Source organism: Delphinus delphis, chromosome 1 (genome assembly GCF_949987515.2).
Source record: "Delphinus delphis chromosome 1, mDelDel1.2, whole genome shotgun sequence".
Taxonomy (NCBI): domain Eukaryota; kingdom Metazoa; phylum Chordata; class Mammalia; order Artiodactyla; family Delphinidae; genus Delphinus; species Delphinus delphis.
Genome location: NC_082683.1, coordinates 1647764 through 1665561, shown reverse-complemented (window position 1 = coordinate 1665561; position 17798 = coordinate 1647764). Strand labels below are relative to the sequence as shown.

At 62.9% G+C, this 17798-nt stretch overlaps 1 protein-coding gene and 1 long non-coding RNA gene across 2 annotated transcripts in view; both read right to left on the bottom strand.

Annotated features, from left to right (window-relative positions):
- The window catches only part of PRDM16 (PR/SET domain 16), a 320741-nt gene extending 303562 nt beyond the window's left edge, over window positions 1-17179 (bottom strand). The window contains exon 1 of the mRNA XM_060013200.1: window positions 16972-17179. Coding sequence (XP_059869183.1) covers window positions 16972-17008 — 37 coding nt within the window. The 5' untranslated portion in view covers window positions 17009-17179. The remainder of the gene's footprint in view (window positions 1-16971) is intronic.
- LOC132426338 (uncharacterized) lies at window positions 11252-13598 on the bottom strand. The gene is made up of 3 exons (XR_009519651.1): window positions 13499-13598; window positions 11949-12061; window positions 11252-11344 (listed from the first exon to the last, which is right to left on the bottom strand). It is a non-coding gene; the product is annotated as an uncharacterized lncRNA (long non-coding RNA).
- Window positions 17180-17798: the final 619 nt, after the last annotated feature.

Here is a 17798-nt window from a genome sequence, read left to right as displayed (position 1 = left end):
CCCCCCCCCCCGCACCAACACTTTTGTTAGAGGAGAATATCATGTTTAGATTGCGGAATTCCATCACTTAATTGCTTCACGACTGGAAATTTCAGGAGGGTTCTCGTTTTTCGCAGAAATCTCCGGGCGCAAGCACATTCTGTAGATCTTTTGCCTAATTAACAGCAAACTCATAAAAATACATAAATAAATAAGGCAAGCACCGACATTACGCAAAGAACCCTTCATCTGCTCCAAGAGGAAGCCTCGACAGTGGGACAATTCGGTGAAACCTCCACCCGAAAGGTCTCAGGAGAGGACGGAGGTGGCTGGGCCTGGGGTCCGGCCCCGGATGGGAGGGTCTGCTCTGCCCAGGCTCTGGGGCCCAGCGCTCATGGGTTCCAACCCGCAGCGCAGCCGGATCAGCCCCCACGGCTCTCTCTCGGGCCCCCTGCTTCCACACAGACCAGCACGTCCAGACGAAAATGCAGCCTGGGGAGGAGGTCAGGCAGCGGGATGGTGGGTGGGAGCCAGGCCAACGACTGGGGCTCGAGCTGTCTCTGTTCTGAGGGTGTGCAGGGCCGGGGGTGTGGGGAGACGTCTCGTGGGGCGGCCTGGGCCCTGGGGGAGCCTTCCTGAGCCAGAGGGCCAGGCCCTGCCGCACCGGACGGGGGCACGGGGTGAACTTCAGCTGCAGCATCAACTCCAGGCTGAAGGGATGCTGAGCCTGGGGGGTCAGAAGCAGTGACCCCGGAGTCCAGACCGGCCGTTCTGGCGGTGAGACCCTGACGTGGACCTCGCTGGGCAAGTGCCCTATATAAAGACCCCCGTATGCACGAGTGTTCCCTGAGCAGGCCTCAGTTTCCCCGTCTGCCTTCTCCCTGAAAAGAGGGGAGCTGAGGTGCGTGCACAAGGCGCTCGGGGTAGATGGCGGCCCAGCCACCCCAGGCCACCATGACCTTCAGCGGTGCCTGTGGACACTTCTAAGGCCACCCTGAATCAGGCTAGAGGAAGGTGCCGGCTCCGTGCCCAGACCAGCGGGTCTGTGGTCAGGTGCCGAAAGCCTCAGAGCCCCAAGGACGCAAGAGCCCACACGTCAGTCAAGCCACGCGTCCGGAGCGCCAATCCTCAGGGCCTGTGCCCACCTGGGGCCCCACGGGCCCGGGACGGATCCCGACCGAGGCCTCCCACAGGCACCCTGAGAAGACCTGCCGTGGACGCTGCTGTGGCCCCTGCCAGGAGGCAAGTGAGCCCAGGGGCAGGATGCTGACTTCCAGGAGGGACAGGCAAGCTGGTTCTTGATTCAACCACAGGCCCAGAAGTTACGGGTCACCTGTGTCCCAGAGGGAGCACTGAGCTCAGAGAGGCTGCGTGGCTCGGGTCTCAGCTTGCGGGAAGCGGGTGCGGGATTCGGGAGGGGTCTGTGTGAGCCCCAAGCCTACGCCACCTGCCCCCTAACAGCCAGATGGTGAGCCCTGACGCCCCACCCAGAGGGAGAGTCAGGAAGGAAGCCGTCCAGCTCCTGCCCCGGTCGGTCCCTCCTTCCTGCACCCATCCCGGAGCTGTTTGGAGTCACATTCAGCGAGTTGAACCTCCCACATCTCTGGTCCTCCCAGGCTCTGCCCTGTAGCAGACCAAGTTCATCCCTGGGCTGTGGAATGATTCCCACCCAGTGAGGCAGAGACCCCCACCGCTGCGGCTTTAAACACCCTGGGGTCCTAAAGCATCCCGCCGAGATGCCGGTGTGTCTTCCAGACGGCGATGCCACCTGCACGGGTGTGGGATGTGCCCGGGGTCCACCTGGACTTGCGTTCTAGAGTCAGGAGTAGGTCTTGGGCACCAGCCCGGAGCAGCTGGATGTGCCCACGTCCACTGACAGAGACGGGAACCATCTGGGGAGAGACGGGGCAGGAAAGGGGGCCTGGAGGTTTGGCGGAAAGAAGTCCCAAGCAGCCCACAGCCCAGCCAGCCCTTGCAGCAGGTGTGCGGGTCCACCTGGTGCTTCCACCCAGGAGCCCGCAGGCTTCCTGACTGCAGCTCACAACGGGCACCCAAGAGCTCCCGGCCCGAGAGCCGCCCCGTCTGCCCTCCCCACAACAGCTGCGTCCACTGGGCCCCGCACGGTGACTCCCCCCGAGGGAGGCCGCGAAAAGCCCTGTCTGGAAAGTAAGATGCTGCCCGGTCTCTCCAGACTTTGTTTTTTGAAGCGGGCAGGAGCCCCGGGTACGGGACCCGACAGACGCGGTCTGGACTCAAATTCTCCAGGGCGAGGGTAGAGCGGACGGAGCCTCCCTGGCTCAAATGTCCTGGGCCAGCGGCCTCCACTCTGGGGCCGCACCTCAAATTTCGGCGACAGAACGGCCACAGAAAGCAGTCCGCTTTATCGGCGGCCTGCGCGAGCTCTATATTGCCGTGGCCCATTGCCCCCAGCATTCCATGCCTCCCAGGGGGGGCAGATAATCCCACAAAGGGCCTCATGCCAGAGCCCGACGTTGCAAAGTGCTTTCTCCAGCCGCTGAGTGCTTTTGACTCCATCAGCGAGGGGTTCGCAGGAATCTCCTTACTGGGCCCCAGGGTTCAGATCGAATGTCCCTTTGAAAGGGCCAGAGGGGACCCTGTGCCCCTGCTCCTGGGTCTGCGTGACACCAGATCCAGCCCATCCTGGCTGGGCTCCTGGAGGCCACTGCTTGTCCCGCCCCAGAGGGTAGGGCCCCCAACACCCCAGGGCCTGTGGGGAGGAGGGAAAGGCCGTCCCCTGGCCCGGCAGATGCCGAGACCCTCTCTCTTGCCGGGAGCCCACGACCAGCACTCGGACTCACTGTCCCAGCCTCCCTCTCCTCTCACTCCGTCTACAGGACTGTGGGACCACGGAGGCCCAGTGACAGCCCCCTGAGTGAGGGTCCCCTTCACCTGCCTAGAACACACTCCTCTCTGATGTCGACGCATCAGCCTCCTACATCGTCCAAGCCTTGAAAGCAGAGCCTGGCTCGTGCAGTCACGTCTGTGTGCCTGGAGACCTCTGTGCATGTGTGCGCACATGCGTGTGTGTGCACGCGCTTGTGCACTGTGTGACTTGGGCGGGTGTGCCTGCACGTGTGTGTGCGTGCACAGGGTGCATGTACCCGTGGGCATGTGTAAATGTGTGTGCTCGCGTGTGCGTACACATGCACCTGTGTTGCATGTGTGTGCCATGTGCGTGCACGATGCAAGTGTGCTGCCTCATACGAGCGTGCCAGTGCATGTATGTGCATGTGTGCCTGTACACACGTGTGCGCGCGTGTGTGTGCCAGCTCACGTGTCAGACCGATGACAGCAAAGCCCCAGTATCCCGTGGTTCTCTGAGCGAGTCCTTGGCATGTCCCCCTAGACAGCATCAGAGCCGCAGTCTCAGGGGTCAGAGCAGCAGCTGGATAACTAACGGCCCAGCGAGGAGAAACTCTTCCCCCCTTTCAGCTTTGGGACCTGTCACTCAGCACAAATCCCCTGGAACTAAACCAAACAGGAGACCCCAAAAGACAGGGTCTGCTCTAATGCCTAGAGGGGATGCGCCCCCCTCCCCAGGGCAGGAAGCTTGCCACGGCCCCCAGCTCTACTCCTCCCAGGAACTCGGTGGTGGAGCCCCCAGCCCGGGTCACACGGAGAGCACAGCCGCCCCAGGCAACCCCCAGCCCTCCGCGTGACAGTGACTGAACGCCTCCGCCGGGGCCCAGGGACCGGCATGGAGACCTGCCCAGTGTTTCACATTCGTCTGCTCTGCACTCATCACAATATTGTCTGGACGAGCTTTTTCATCTTTAGGCCACATCCAGAGGTCCCCCGGGGAGACTGCTCAGCCCCACACAGTCACACACAAATCTGCCTTCTGCCAGGTGCAAGAAAATTCCAGAAACCCAAAGTAGCTGCTAACAATGACAGCCCGGATCCTGCAGAGAATAACAGCAAGAATAATACCACGCTCAAGCGCCCTGCAGACGTTATCCCAGCCTTCACTCCCCCTCCAGCAAGCCGGGGCCTGGTTTCCCCAGGTCACTTGCTTACGGGCAACCCTCTTCTCCGTCTCCGCCATGGCCAAGGGTGGTTCCAGATGAGGACGGGCCATTGTCCCTGTGACACAGGTCCAGCTGGCCTGGAGGTGCTCCTGGAGACTGCAGGGCCCCACAGCCTTTCATCATGCCCCCCGCCCAGAGACCCCCCTGCCCACCTTCCCTTCCCCCCAGTAGCCTAGGGCCCCAAGGCCAGACTTCCACCCCAGCGGCCAAGGCTCGGCCCGCAGGTGGGCCCACCAAGTTCCTCTGGTTTGGTCCAAGGTCAGCTGAGGTCATGGAGCTGCGCATCCCGTTGGAATCTGGGAAGTGAAGACCAAGAGCCAGCCCTGCGGGCTCCGGGCTGGGAGCTGGTGGGATGGGGCCCCTGGTGGTGCGCGCTGGGGGCTCCCCACATCCCCGGGGCGCCCTGGCTTCATGGCCCGGTTCTGCCTGCTGGCCGAGGGCCCTGAAGGCCTCTGCCTCCGGGCCAGGCAAGGCGGGGGCGATTCAGCTTGGTTTTGCCGTCACAGATTCGGCGAGTGTCGGGGGCTTCTTCAAGGAGGAAAGTCATCCCGGCCCCGGCCCTTCCCACGCACCCTGCGGCCAAGCCGTGCCCACTGCTGGCGACCACCACCCCGGGACGGGAACCAGCATCGTGGTCACAGTTTCCCAGGAGGCCCAGGTCCTGCCAAGCCCAGCTCAGGCCTCGCTGAATCGAGGCATCTCCGCACCCCCAGGCCCTGCAGGTGAGGCCAAGTATTATGCTCTGTCTGGTGGATAAAGAATCAGGGGTTCTTTGTCAGAAAACTCAAGGCTGCGTTCCTCCACGCCCGGCCCTCCCCTCACTCTGCCACGCCGAGTCTGTGGGTCAAAGGGGGGTGTCTCCCGGGGGAGGAGAAAGGCCCTGGGCTGCGGTAATGGGCTTCTCACCCTCGCCGTGGCCATCAGCCCCCCTCCCCTTTGAATGAGGGTAGTCTGTCACGGTCGGGAGGCAACCTAAAACCCCGGGTAAACGGAGACCTGGGTTCCTGATCCAGGCTGCCGGCCGCAGGGACCAGCGACTCGGCCGAGATGGGCCTGCTCCGAGCCGCCGCCGTCATTAGCAGATGAGATTCGATAACCAACGGCAGCCTCGAGCAGCTTTATCTAACCTTCGGAAGGTAAGATTAACACCTTCGATGGAGAGAAAGTTAAGACTCGGGGGCCCCTTCGCTTTGCAAGTCTGACTCCCAGCCGTGAAACGAGAGCCCCCCTTGGGCCGGCGATCTGCCCGGAGATTTCTGAGCAATCTTAATTTCCACTGGTTTTTTTTTAAGCCCTTTTGTTCCTAAGGACACTCAGCCAAACGTGAGGCCGCCGAAACTCCACCCCCCACCCCCCACCGCCCGCGGGGACACTCTCCAGCACGCGCACGTGCTCAGTACGGACGTGCGGGGGAGCCGAGCGTCGGGGACCCAAGCCCCCCGTCTCAGCCGGCTTATGTCAGAGATGCCACATCTCCACAGGCTCCGGGTAAACGTGAAAAGCTCCTGTTGGCCCAGGGTTACTTGTTGCTGCTCTGATTTCATTCGCACAGAAGAAGACAGGGACCCCGGTTCCCCTGGCCGGAAACCTGTGAGAAGCCCCCTGGTCGGAAAGGGCACTGGGCTGGTTCAAGGCTGCCTCGGCTCCGCGGGAGGAGCGGCCGGTGGATGCTTTCACAACTGACATCGGTGCGGTGGACGGCTCGGATTTTGGGAGGGCGGAGGAGCGCGCCCGGCATCCTGTCGTGGGGCTTATTTTTAAAGTCACGTCAAATCACTTCCAGGCAAAAATTGATCTGTCTCTGATAGCTTTTCCTCCTGCTAACGTGATAAATAAATAATTAGCCACATCGTTGGGCTGGTTCGTTAAAGGAAAGGATGGCTGGATGGGCCGAGATAGAGAAGCCGATCAGGAAGACGGAGCCCGGCTGTGACCGCCCCCCCACGTTTTATGACACCATTTGTATTCTGTCAGTCACAAGCTTTACGTTCAGCCCAAGCTGGGAACTGAATACCCTATTCAGAGAGGTACTCACGGGCGTGTTATTGCAATTTAATATTTTCGCACACAGACACATCATTATCTCGGAACCTGACACTGGCAGCATAATTCTGTAATTTTTCAAGAGGGCCTAATTTTTCTAATGTGAGCGTGAGGGCCCGGGATGATCTAAACAGCCCCCTCTCCTCTTTGTTTCTGCTCAGGGGTTATAAACTGCAGGAAAGTGCTCACACGTCGGCCTCTCTGCACCTCTGAACTTCTCCCGTCTCTGCTCTCGCTACAACCAGCTTCAAACGGCTCTGGGCCGGGAGGCCCGGCTGCCGCAGCCCCCGTTCCAGACGCCGCGGGGAGCTAAGTGGCGTCGGAGGACAGAGAGAGCGAGGGGGTCTTTGCAGAGCACAAGTGGGCAGGGAGGTGCAGCACAGCTGACAAAAAAGAACGGCCTGAGGGTGCGTCTCATTCAGACAGCAGACCCAGGCTTGCCCGGGAGTGCCCGCATACGTGTGCACGCACAGCACACACGTGGATGTGTCCGCACGCTCCCCAGAGACCACCTCGGCACGTTGTCCAGATGAAGGGTGTATGTCAGGGGCCGCGTCTCCCTCGAGCTGCATCAGTTCTGGCCAACAAAATGCTCCCCGGCTTTCAGGCAGTTCAAGAATGCACTGGCTTTTCCAAGAATGAGCTGAGAGTGATTTGCGAAGAAGGCCGGCTTCCCAGGAAGGCATCTCGGGACGAGCAGGTGGCAGCGAAGAGGAAGGTGGCACAGCCCGTGCCCCACGCTGTTGGCTGCAGCCGCAAGCAGCCCGATGTTTACCGAGCAGTCCACGTTCTCTGTGTCACAAGCTCCCTCCCGAAAGGGACCCCGGGGGCCTTCAGGCAGCCTGGCGTTCTTCTCCTCACTGACACCGCAGAAATAGTACTCAGGACCCCACCTCGATCTAACCCTGACAGCAGCAGGGCGACGCGTGGGGAGAGGGGTGCCCCATAGCCACGTCTGAACCTGGGGGCTGGGAAAGGCTGTCGGGTCAGCACAGGCCGGTGACGCTCATTCCAACACAGTGAGGACCTCATCCTCTCGCCTTCCCGGAACCAAGGGCGGAAGCGGTCTCCGTGGCAAAAATATAAATTCTAGGGACATGGCCTTACTCTGAACCTTCCCAAGGAAGCGTCACCTGAGGGCAAAACAGTGCCAGGGAGCAACAGGGGCCCCGGCTCATCTGCGCCAGGGAGGGAGGAGGGACCCCAGGGCTCTCCTGCGGTCAGCACTCCGGGCTCCCCCAGTGAGCGTGATTTTCAGTCTTTGTTTCAACGTTTTAAGGACGAGGTGACCAGGCATCTCTGAAGAGGCTGTTACAGCCCATTGAGCAGATACAAATGTCTGAGCGTTTTTAAGTGCCCGCCCCTTCCCCTCTGAGAAGCAGCTAGACAGAGCAGCTTAGATGGGAGACTGTTATATGAATCCATATCTCAGCATAACGTTGACTGCCAGCACCTGAACGCAGATACGGAACTAAGCTGTGTCCCAGGAAAGGTTCCCGGTCCTGTTCAGTTCCCATCCGTCATTGCTTGACCCAGGCATTTCCCTCCTGTGCTGAAATGCTGGAGGTGCCCTGCCTGCCACTGGTACTGGTGAAGCACTACACAAATTTCATGTGAGCCACTGAATTTAAGGGCCGGGGGGCTCACGGAAGCAACGACAGCTAGGAAACCTCCTCTCTGGCATCCCTCCCTCCCTCCCTCCCTCTCCTTCTGGCCTTTCTAACTTGAACTAGAGAAGTTGGTTGGGAGTTCCGCCACCCCTCCATCAGCACAGAGCCAGGGCTCGGGAGGCCCGAGAGAGCTTGGGGCCTCCAGATGTGCTGAGCTGGGGGCAGCCTGCTGGCTCGCTCCCCTTCCGAACAGTTTGAACACAGAAGCCCAGCCCCCACACAAGGACCTGCTGGCCGGTGAGGGCCAAGAGTCAGGTGGGCACCTGTGACTGCCCAGACTCATCACACTGCCCAGGGCGCGGGGACATCACCACATCGTCCTCCAGGTGGGTCGCCCCGGGCAAGCATCCCGCAGCTGCCCGGGACCCTCAGGCACGTCTCAGAGCCCGGCACACAGTAGGCCCACGGACAACGTTCAGGGATGAATGGACGGATGGAACAGAGCAGCCAAAACAAATAGAAGACCTGAGCCTGCAGGACGTGGGAGGCGTCTGACGAGAAAAGAGCCGGCAGATGCCACCAGCTGTTGGAACCCCGAAGGCAGATGTGAGGATGGAAAAGGCTTAGCGTGGCTGAGGGGCCGGGAAGGCGGCTGGAGGGAGGGGCCCAACACACCCCAGCACCTGTGCTCCCCGGTTGGAAGATAAAATCACCAGCTAAGGACCGTGTGTGCTTTATGTCCCGGCTGAACCGGGCGGCCGGAATCGAAGTATCAAAGCGGATGCTTTGCTGCGGCCCCGAACGGCCCCCACGGAGGCAGGTGGCCGTGGACCAACAAAGCATCTTCCCAACCAGGCCCGGGAGGTAAAAGTGACACTCGGTCCTGACTGTCTGTCTGCCTGGAGAGCGGTGTCCCGACTCAGCCCCACCCCGCCCGAGGACCCTCGCCTCCAGGCAGAATCACCTCCCCGAATGCCATGGACCCTTCCAGAACCTTCTGTGTGGTCATGCCTGCCTGCAGCCAGAGACGAAGCACACAAGGCGCAAGATACCCAGGCGTCCACACCCTGCAGCCCCTCTGACCGAGTCACAACTCACTTTCACCCTCCAGGACGGCCCCCCTTCACCGGCTTCAAAGGCGGGGGCTGGTGGTCCTGAGCCGAGGCAGGCGTGGCAGTCGGGAGGGGGCACAGCCCAGCCCAGAGTCGAGTGGACGGAGTGCGGGCTCCGGGGACTAAGAACTCCATCCTGCCGAGCCCGTCCCTCAGGGCCGACTCTGGGGTGCGGTCCCCCTGCAGCCTCAGGGGCAGCACTCACGGGGCCGAAGGGCAGAGCCTCGGTATTTGCACCAAGCGTCCAGCTCTGTTATTCCTTCTAAAGTAGGAAAGTGGACAAAGCCACTCATTTCTCAACTCGGCAGAGCCTGAAAAGAAAACAGACCTCACGCCTGACGACCGCCCTGGGCTCGTGGAGTCACGGTGACTCGGCCTGGTCCCCAGAGCCGGGGGTCTCGGGAGATCCAGCCTGGGCCCTCCCGGCCCTGGCCCTCCAGCCACGGCCATGAGAAACAGGAGGGGGCTTCAGACCCAAAAAGGAGGTGCCGGGGTCTCCCCCATGCCTCTCCATCACCCCACATCAAAATTCATTACGGAATATAAATTGTACGTCAAAAATCAAATCTCCCTAAATCCATCCAGGGGAGTCAGGAGGCTAAAGGGCAGGGTGATAGCTCTTAACGTGGCCAGAAGTGCCCAAGTATGTTTCTGGAACCTTCCTAGGAAACCCCTGCATGCGTCCCGGGAACCCGTCTCCTCCCACATCAGCGGGACAGCAGCCCTGGTGCCTGGCTTCAAACCGAGCCGCCTGGGGTCTTTCCTTCCTGTTAATTCCCCTTGGCATTGCCTGGGGCTGGGAGGGAGACAGGCCCCCAGAGGAAGCCCACGGCGCCGGCACAGGGACAGTGACAGTGGGCACGCAGGCTGAGCCGGTGTGTCCTGCCCCTCCCCACCCCCATGCCGGGGAAGCAGAGGCTTTGGAGCACGACTCAGGTCTCCTCGAAAAGCATCTCAGAACCAGGAGGCGGCTGGTCAGAGGAGCCCTGCACTGTGCCCACATTCTCCCCCACAGATGCACCTAAGCATCTCCAGCCACGTACCTGCGGGAGGGAGGAGCAAGCGTCCTCCACCACCGGCCTCATAACTGCAGAGCAGCTCGGGCTGGGCCAGGGCTCGCGTGGGCAACTCGGCTCCCAACACGCACACACTGGGGATCACCCCCTAACGCACCCCATGCTGGATGGGGTGCAGACCAAAGGCACACACCTTCCTGGAAATTGGTGACCTGCTGAGAAGCGGCACAAGTCTGGTGAATTTCCTAACCGAGTTCATTCTGCAGAATCCTCACGTCAGGTTCAGAAAGTGGGTGTTCGGGGTGACCGGTTATCTCTTCGGAGATGAGCAGAGCACTTCCCCAAGTTGGAGCCCGCGAACACCGTCCACGGAGTGGCTTTGCTCCCATGCCTGTAGAGCCTGTTTGTGGGCCTCTCCTCCCACCTGGGGGGCCCGGAGGGGAAGGCTGGGTACGCTAAGGGCTCTGCAGCATCTTGGGGTCCCCTCTGCCCCGAGGCGAATTTTAGATGAGCCTCTTGCTGCGTCAACCACTCCACCTCAAGGGCAGGGTCAGGTCAGAATGAAAAAGGGACCCAGCGCTTGTCAGATTTGTTTAAATATAGGCTCCACCGTCTCCACCCTGAAAGATGCGTGTTTGGGGTTGAGAATGGCACACGCGTCAGATGGAAAATGTGCACGGGGTAATGTGGAGCCTTATTTGGAGGAGATAAAATATTCACCAGGACCCAGCCATGTTTTAAAATGATTATAAATTATTTTAACAGTGCATTTGCAAAGGGTTATAAAAACAGCCGTAATATATTTTTTTCCTTCGATTCTAGAATTACCAGTGTGACAGCTAATGCAATAATGATTTGTTTCAAATGCCAGCGTTTAAGCTGTAGAAAGCTGATTTTATACATTTTTCCAGTAGGCCGCATTGTAGTTAATGAAATTAAACACACCAATCGCATTTGTCCCCAGGGGACGAGGAACTGAACACACCACTGGTTTATTTTTTTATTAAAATAAATTGCAGCCGGCAAGATGGACTAATTGCATACAGAATTGAAAAAGAAACATTCCATTGATATAATTAAGCCAATTTTCATGGACAGAAATAGTTATGGTGGATATAAAATAAGCAAAGCCTTCACCAGAATCTGACTTTCTTCCTTTTTTTTCCCGCAGAATGTTAACTATTAAACAAATATGTACCTCGGGCCAGCACACGCCTATCTGCGGCCCCAGGGCATTGTTCCCCGGAGTCCAGGGAGAGGCCGCAGGCCTGGCCAGAGCGCCTTCAGCCCGAGGAGGATTGGTGAAAGCCGGAGAGAGGAGAGTGGTCAGAGCAGAAGCGGCCACCCCCCTTGCCCTGGGAGCTTGGGAGCACTGTCCGGCCTGGAACGGCCACCGTGGCCCTGGCTGGAGCTTGTGAGGTGCCCAGACTTGAGGAACAGCGGCCGATTCCGGGCTGGACCTGAAACTGCAGCCACCGGCTCCCCCGTCCCTGCGGGTCAGGTCCACGGCCACAGTTCCTCCTCTCCCCGATTGCCTGGGGGGGAGGGGGGAGGATTATTTCCCTCCAGATTTGCGGTGGGGGTGGGGGTAGGGGCGCGAGGGGGGAGCCAGCAGGTCCTACACCTCCGGCGTTGGCTCAAGGGAAAGGCAGTAAGTGGGGTGCAGACGAGGCCAACCCCTGGTCAACACTCCAGCTCTCCTGCACCTGTCCTTGGGAGAGGACACCCAGAGCCAGGGGCTGGAGACCCTAGCAAGGCCTCTGCCCAGCCTGCGTGGGGAGAGCAGAGTGGAAGAGTCCAGTCCCGGGCGGAGAAAGAAACCAGTCTGAAGCAGGCGAGTGCACAAGGCACCCAGTTGCATTCACAGGCTGTAAGCACATGGATGTCTTACTTGCTTTTTAAGAACAGACCTGTCACAAGCTGACCGTTGGCTCCGGGAAAATGCTTAAAACCTGACACATTAAATAAAATAAAATAAAATAAAATCCTCGGAATTAACTGCAGCCTGCAGTGCCCTGGTGGGGGGCGGGGTGCTAAATAAGAAACCCTGGAGGGCTTCAAAGAACATTCAGTTTCACCATTAACTTGCTGTGTGATCTTGTCGGGTTATTTGACCTCTCTGTGCCCTGGGTTTCTTACCCAGAAAAGTGGCGCCGGCTAGCCACGCTTTGTCCTCCTCAGGGTCAGTGAACGGGGTGGGTCATGCCTCCCAAGCGGACCGTGAACACCTTTACGGGACCGTCGCCCGGAGGCTGCAGCGGCACGGAAACATGGGCGGCGGCTCAGGCTGCAGCCCGCTCGGGTCTCCCCGCAGGTGCGTGCCAGAGTGCACGGACCCCAGCGGCAAGTTCGGCGAAAGGCAGGGCTCGTTCCTGGGAAGCCGAACGCCCACCCCCGCCTCGGTTTTCCCGCACCGGCCCGACTTAGACCCAGCCTTCCGGGCCCGCTGCCGCATCTCTCCCGGCCCAGGTCCGCGAAGCGACTTGGAACCGCACACGGCCTGCAGCCCTCGGAGTCTGAGCGAGGGTCAGCAGTCGGGAGGGCTGAGGAGCCCGCCCTCCTCGTTCCAGGAAGCCCAGGGAGGCGGGGACCCCTGGGCCCAGACTGCGGTCCTGGAGGAGGAGGTCTGGGCTGAGACCAGGGGCTCGGCGAGGCCACCGCCACCGACCCGCTGCGCGGTGTAGACGCGGGCGCTCCTCGCGCCGCGCCGTAGTTGCCGCGACTTTGTGCGCAGAGAACCTCGGGCCGCGGCGACCATCCGCTCAGCCTGGGGACCCCCGGCCCGGCCCGGCTTGTCTGGAGCCCCGGGCAGCCTGAGTCCGCGCCCGCAGTTAGGCCGGGCCGGCTCCCTCCACCTCGAGAAGTTTCTTGCCCGCCGCGCGCGGGGACGGCGCCCAGGCTGTTCCTAGAGTCCTCCTGCGCCGGCTACGTGAGCTGCAGCGTCCAAGACTTGTTACACGGGTTTGATTCAAAACCTGATAAATTGTATTTAACGCTATTTGAAATTTTTAAACGAAATTATTCACAAGATTTTTAATCCTGGACAATTTTTGTTGAAACTCTAATTATAGGTCACCTTAATTACCAGCCCAGCCCCCAAGGATCCCTAATTGCCTCCTAATTGAATAAAACAGGGGGCTAATCGCGCCCACGGCGGCGGCCCAGCGAGCTGGCGCGCCTCCCCCAGGGGTTGGTTGATGGGACCCCCGGGCCGGCCTCTCCGCCCGCACCAGGCCTCTCAACAGAAACGAGGGACTGGGTCCCCTGCCCTGAGCTCTGCCCAGAAGGGAGACGCCCGGTGCGTAGGGGGCCGCGGGCGGGGAGGGTGGAGGAGGACCGGCCCGCACCTGCACCACGACAGCAGCCAACGGGAGCAGCGGGGCGGCCCTGAGCGGCGCAGGGTGACTGGGGACCCCAGGGCAGAGCGGGTGCCCTTCCCCCAGGGAGCCCGTCGGGAGGTCACTCCACGAACAGGGATCTCCCCTCCAGGGGGGCCTCGGCACCCTGGCACGCCCGCGGGGCCCCCCCGGCAAGCCAGAGCCTTCGGGCCATCAGCGCACCGCCGCAGGGCACCTGGCCTTGGCCGCCAGCCCCGCACTCCGCCCCTCCACCGCAGCCTCCGCGTTTTCGCCCGAAGCGGGGTAAGCCGCCAGACTCCCGCTGGACATTTCCTGGCGCTGCTGCCCTACCAGGCGTCCAGATGGGAGGCTGCTGTCCGGCTCCTGGGAGAGGACGAGTGGAAGAGGCAGGCCTCCGCCCTCCCCCACCCCCGAGGGTGGGAGAAGGCTGGGCCCAGCAGAGCTGCAGCCTGGCCTGTTTCTGCCGGGGAGAAGGAACCGGCTGGCAGCTCAGCCTACAGCCAGGCTCCCCCCACCCTGTCACACACATCAGTCTCCAGGGAGGCGCACGGAGCCTTCATCCAGCAGAGGCAGTGCCCTCACCCACACCCCAGGGGCTAGGTGGCAGTCAGCAGCTGTCTGGAGGAGACTCTTCCCGGGCCTGCAAGATGCAGTGTCTCGGACTCTGGGGTCTGTCACCTCCACGGGGATCAGGCCTCACGGGCCCTTCCATGAGGGCCCTGGCTGGATGCTGTTTCGGGGCCACATCCTTCCTCCCACTGGGTCCCTACCTGCCCACCTGGCTCCCAACAGCGGCAGAAACACGAAGCTTTTGTATGGCATTTCATTTTTAAGTGTGGGCAGGGACGGCCCCGTTTCCCCACCGGCCAGCAAAGCCTAGCCGTGTGTGAGGGGACCCTGGCCCCGACCTGTCCTCACCCCGCTCAGGCTTCCCAGGCCCAGCTTGAGACGGAGGGCTTCCCAGCAGCTGACCTGCAGCCCTGGCCTGAGTGCCCCAGTGTCCTCTGACCTTACAAGCTCAACTCACAGCCCCCAGTGTGGGCCCCAAAGTTGCTACCAACTCAGCCAGCACGCAGACCCAGCGGGAGAGACCCCCTGGAGTGGGGTCCTGGGGAAACACAAACAAAATCAGAGCCCCAGATGCACCCTCTAGGGCAGCCCCCCAAGCTCTGGATGGGGGGGTCACACCCGAGCCCCGACCTGGCTGTCCCTCCATGCCTGGCACACGGCTGCAGGCACAACTCAGTCCCGCACACTGGCCTCGGAACCATGACCTCTTCCCTGCTCCCAGCCCCCTGACCCTGGCCGAGATGTGGCTTGGAGGGAGAGGTTCTGTTGGTGGCACTGGGTCTGCCCCACTGCCTCGGATTCAGGTAATGGAGTCAGGTCCCTCGGGACGCCCACATCTGCTTAAAATATTGTCCAAAGAAATGAAATTTCTCAGTGGATCCAGTGATCTGTGTCGGGCAGGCAGCGAGGTCCCGTGCCTGCCTGGGCCACCTTTTTGGGGAGGGCTGGGGGCAGCTGTCCTGGCTGTGGAGCACAGGCAGGAGGGGTTCCCACAGCTCACTCCAGTGTGGCTCCAGCTGGGTCTGGGCCTGACAGCCCTGCTCCGCGCCGGCTTTTTCTCAATAAGGACTCCCAGGAAAAGAAACCCTGTGCTCTGCCCTACCCTTGGGTCCAGTTCTCCCACCTCTGAGCCGGGCTGCAGGTCGCTGCCAGGCACCCATTCTAAGGCCGTAGGCAGAGCCGGGCCGGGAACCTTCCCCACCTGGCTGGCGTGGAGTACACAGAGAGCTGAGGGCCAGACGGGCAGCCGGCGGGCGTGGGACGCTCACAAGTTTCCGCGGCCGCGCCGAGCACCCTGAGCCGGCCTCTCGCTTGCAGCGAAGGCCCGGCGAGAATTCGGCCGCTTTCCACTTTCTCGCTCCAGCTTCGGGCCCTTCCTCGGGAGAGCCTGACCCGGGCAGCCTGCCGCCGGGGAGCCGAGCCACTGAGGAGATCCGCGGTGCACAAACAGACCCTGACACGCACACGAACACGCATACTCCGCGCGCCCGCCGGCGGGCAGATAGCACGCGCGCAAGCCACCGAACGCGGGGCCTTGTTCGCACCAAGAGGGGCCAGAGGTCACGGGAGGCCGGGGAGGCCGAAGCCACGAGCCCTGGGCAGAGGAGACCGGCTGGAAACGGGCGCTTCAACGAGGGGCCCCGAGCGGCTGCGGGCGGAGTCCAGGGTCGTCCTGCGGAAGCTGGGAGCTGCTTTTCCCCCGCGGGCCCGACGCGAGGCCTACGACTCGGGGGGAGGGGGCGGTGCGGCTGAGCCTCTGCCGAGCACCGAACCGAGAGGGTAGGACTTCTTCGGAAAAGTGCCGCGAGTTTCGCGCCCCCCGGGCTCACGCTTGGGGGCTCGGCCCTGCGTGCTGCGAGGCCCGGACGGGCAGGGTCGGGCCCAGGAGGACCGGACCGATCGGCCTGGTGGTCCGGCAGGGATTCCCCAGGGGAGCAGGCCAGGCGCCCCTTCTGCGGGTGGGCGGGCGGCCGCGGAGGAGGGGGCGGCGAGAGCTGGAGGAGCCGAGAACGCTCGGGACGGCGCTCGCCGCTTCGCTGCAGCCGGGCCGCGGCCGGGCTTCGGGAGCCGCGCTCGCCGGGCCGCGGCGCCGCCGCCCCCACCTGCCCGCCTCTCGGGCCGCAGCCCCGGGCCCGCGGGCCTGGCACCGGATGGCGCCGGCGGCCGGGGCGCGGAGGGCGCGCGGATGGCCCCAGGCGCGGCGGCGGTCTGTGGGGCGGGCGGCGAGCGCACCAGGCCGGCGGCGAGGACCGGGCTGGCGGCGGGCTGCGCGCGCGGAGCCCTGGGCTCGGCCCGAGACGGAGCGAAAGAGAAAGTAAGACCGGGGACCGGGCAGTCTCGCCCGGGGCAGCTCTGTCCCCGCCGGGCCTCGGGGCGGTGCCAGGCGAACGGGCGCGGGAGGGTCCGAGCGGGGCCGAGGTCGGCGGCGGCGGCGGGGAGGAAGGCGGCCCAGTGGGAACTCTCCTGCCGGGAGCACCGGCGCCGGGGCGGCCGCGCGGGCTGCCGGAGTCGCGCAGGAGCGCCCGCCACCGCGCGGGGCACCAGTTGGGAATAAACTTCACGACCATAGTTCCAAGCCCAGGAAAACGCCTCCATTTTGCTCCCCCAGTGGCTGTGGCTGTCCTGCCGTCGCCACCCTTGCCCTTGCGCCCGAGGAACCGGGTGGGCGCCGGCCCGCGCCCCCTCCTGCGCCCCCTCCCCGGCTCGGGGTCTCCCTCCTCTGCGCCCGGCTGGCGGACGCCAAAGGCGGTGCTCTAGCGCCCACTATTTCAAAAGCCCGGAATATGATTTGACCAGGACTGAGAGCCACTCGGAGAGAGAGGGAGAGAGCGAGCGAGGAGGAAAAAGTTGCTCTCCCCTTTCGTCAACTTTTCGCTAACTTTCGCTTTTCGCTCCCCTCCACCCCCAGCCCTCCCCCTCCGCCCCCCTCCCCGGCCCCCACCGCGCGCCTCGGGTTCCCGGGCCCGAGCGCTTGACACTGGGGGGGGAGGGGGTTCGGCGAGGAGGGGGCCGGCGCCTTCGGGGAGCGCGCGGCCCGGGCGCCCCGAGCCTCCGCGCCGAGCCCGGCCGCCCCGGAGCGCGGGAGGCGGAGCAGCCCCCGGGCCGCGCGGCCGATCCGGGGGCCGAGAGCCTGAGGCGCGCCGGCCGCGCCCCGACGCGCACCCCTGGCCCGGGCGCCCCGGCCCCGCGGCCCGGGCCCGGCGGCGCGGCGCGGCCGAGCGCGGGAGACTTACTTTTGGCTAGCTTCCTCGCCCTCGCCTTGGATCGCATGGTGTCGGCTCGCGGAATCTCTCTCCTCCTCCTTGAGTCCAGAAGCAGCTACACACTATCTTCATCTCCCCAGCATTGTCAGTTTGGACACCTTCGCACATGCGCACAGAGCACTCAATCTGACACCCCTCGCCGGGGCCAAAAAAACTTTGCAATGTATTCATCATCCTCATCGTCGCGCCGCCGCCGCCGCCGCCTCCTCGGCGCGGGATTGGGGGGCTCTCCTCGGCCTTCCTGGTCTTCACCTCACTTATCTCTCTCCCCCCTCCCCTCCCTCCCCCTTCCTCCCCCCTCCCTCCCCCTCCCTCCCCCCTCTCTCCCCCCTCCCCTTTCAGCGCAGCTCGGAACTGGCCCTTTAAGAAAACATTCCGTGCTCGGCGCTCCCGCCCGGGGCCCGCACCCCGGACACTTTAAAAGGACCCAGGTGGCCCCGGAGGCGAGGTGACTATTCGCCCCCCCCCCCCTTCCCCTGAGTCGCGTCGCGCTGCTGCTCCCGCCCCAGCTGGGGCCGAAGATGGAGTGGCGGCGGCGTTTGTCCTCGAGACTTCCTTGGATATGGGGGCAAACGCGCCGACAGTTCGGGTCTGGCTGGTTTTGCTTCGTCTTATTGCATTTTATTACTAATTAAAAAGCTTTGCGTTCACCGTCGCCCCAGCCCGCTTTCCTGCTGGCTCTCCCCTCCGCCCCTGCCCCTGGCCCGCGATCGCCCGAACCCGGCTCCTTCGAAGCCCCCTTCGGGCCCCGCCGCCCCCCTCGGGCCTCCCCGGCCCCCGCCCCCACCCCGCCCCCA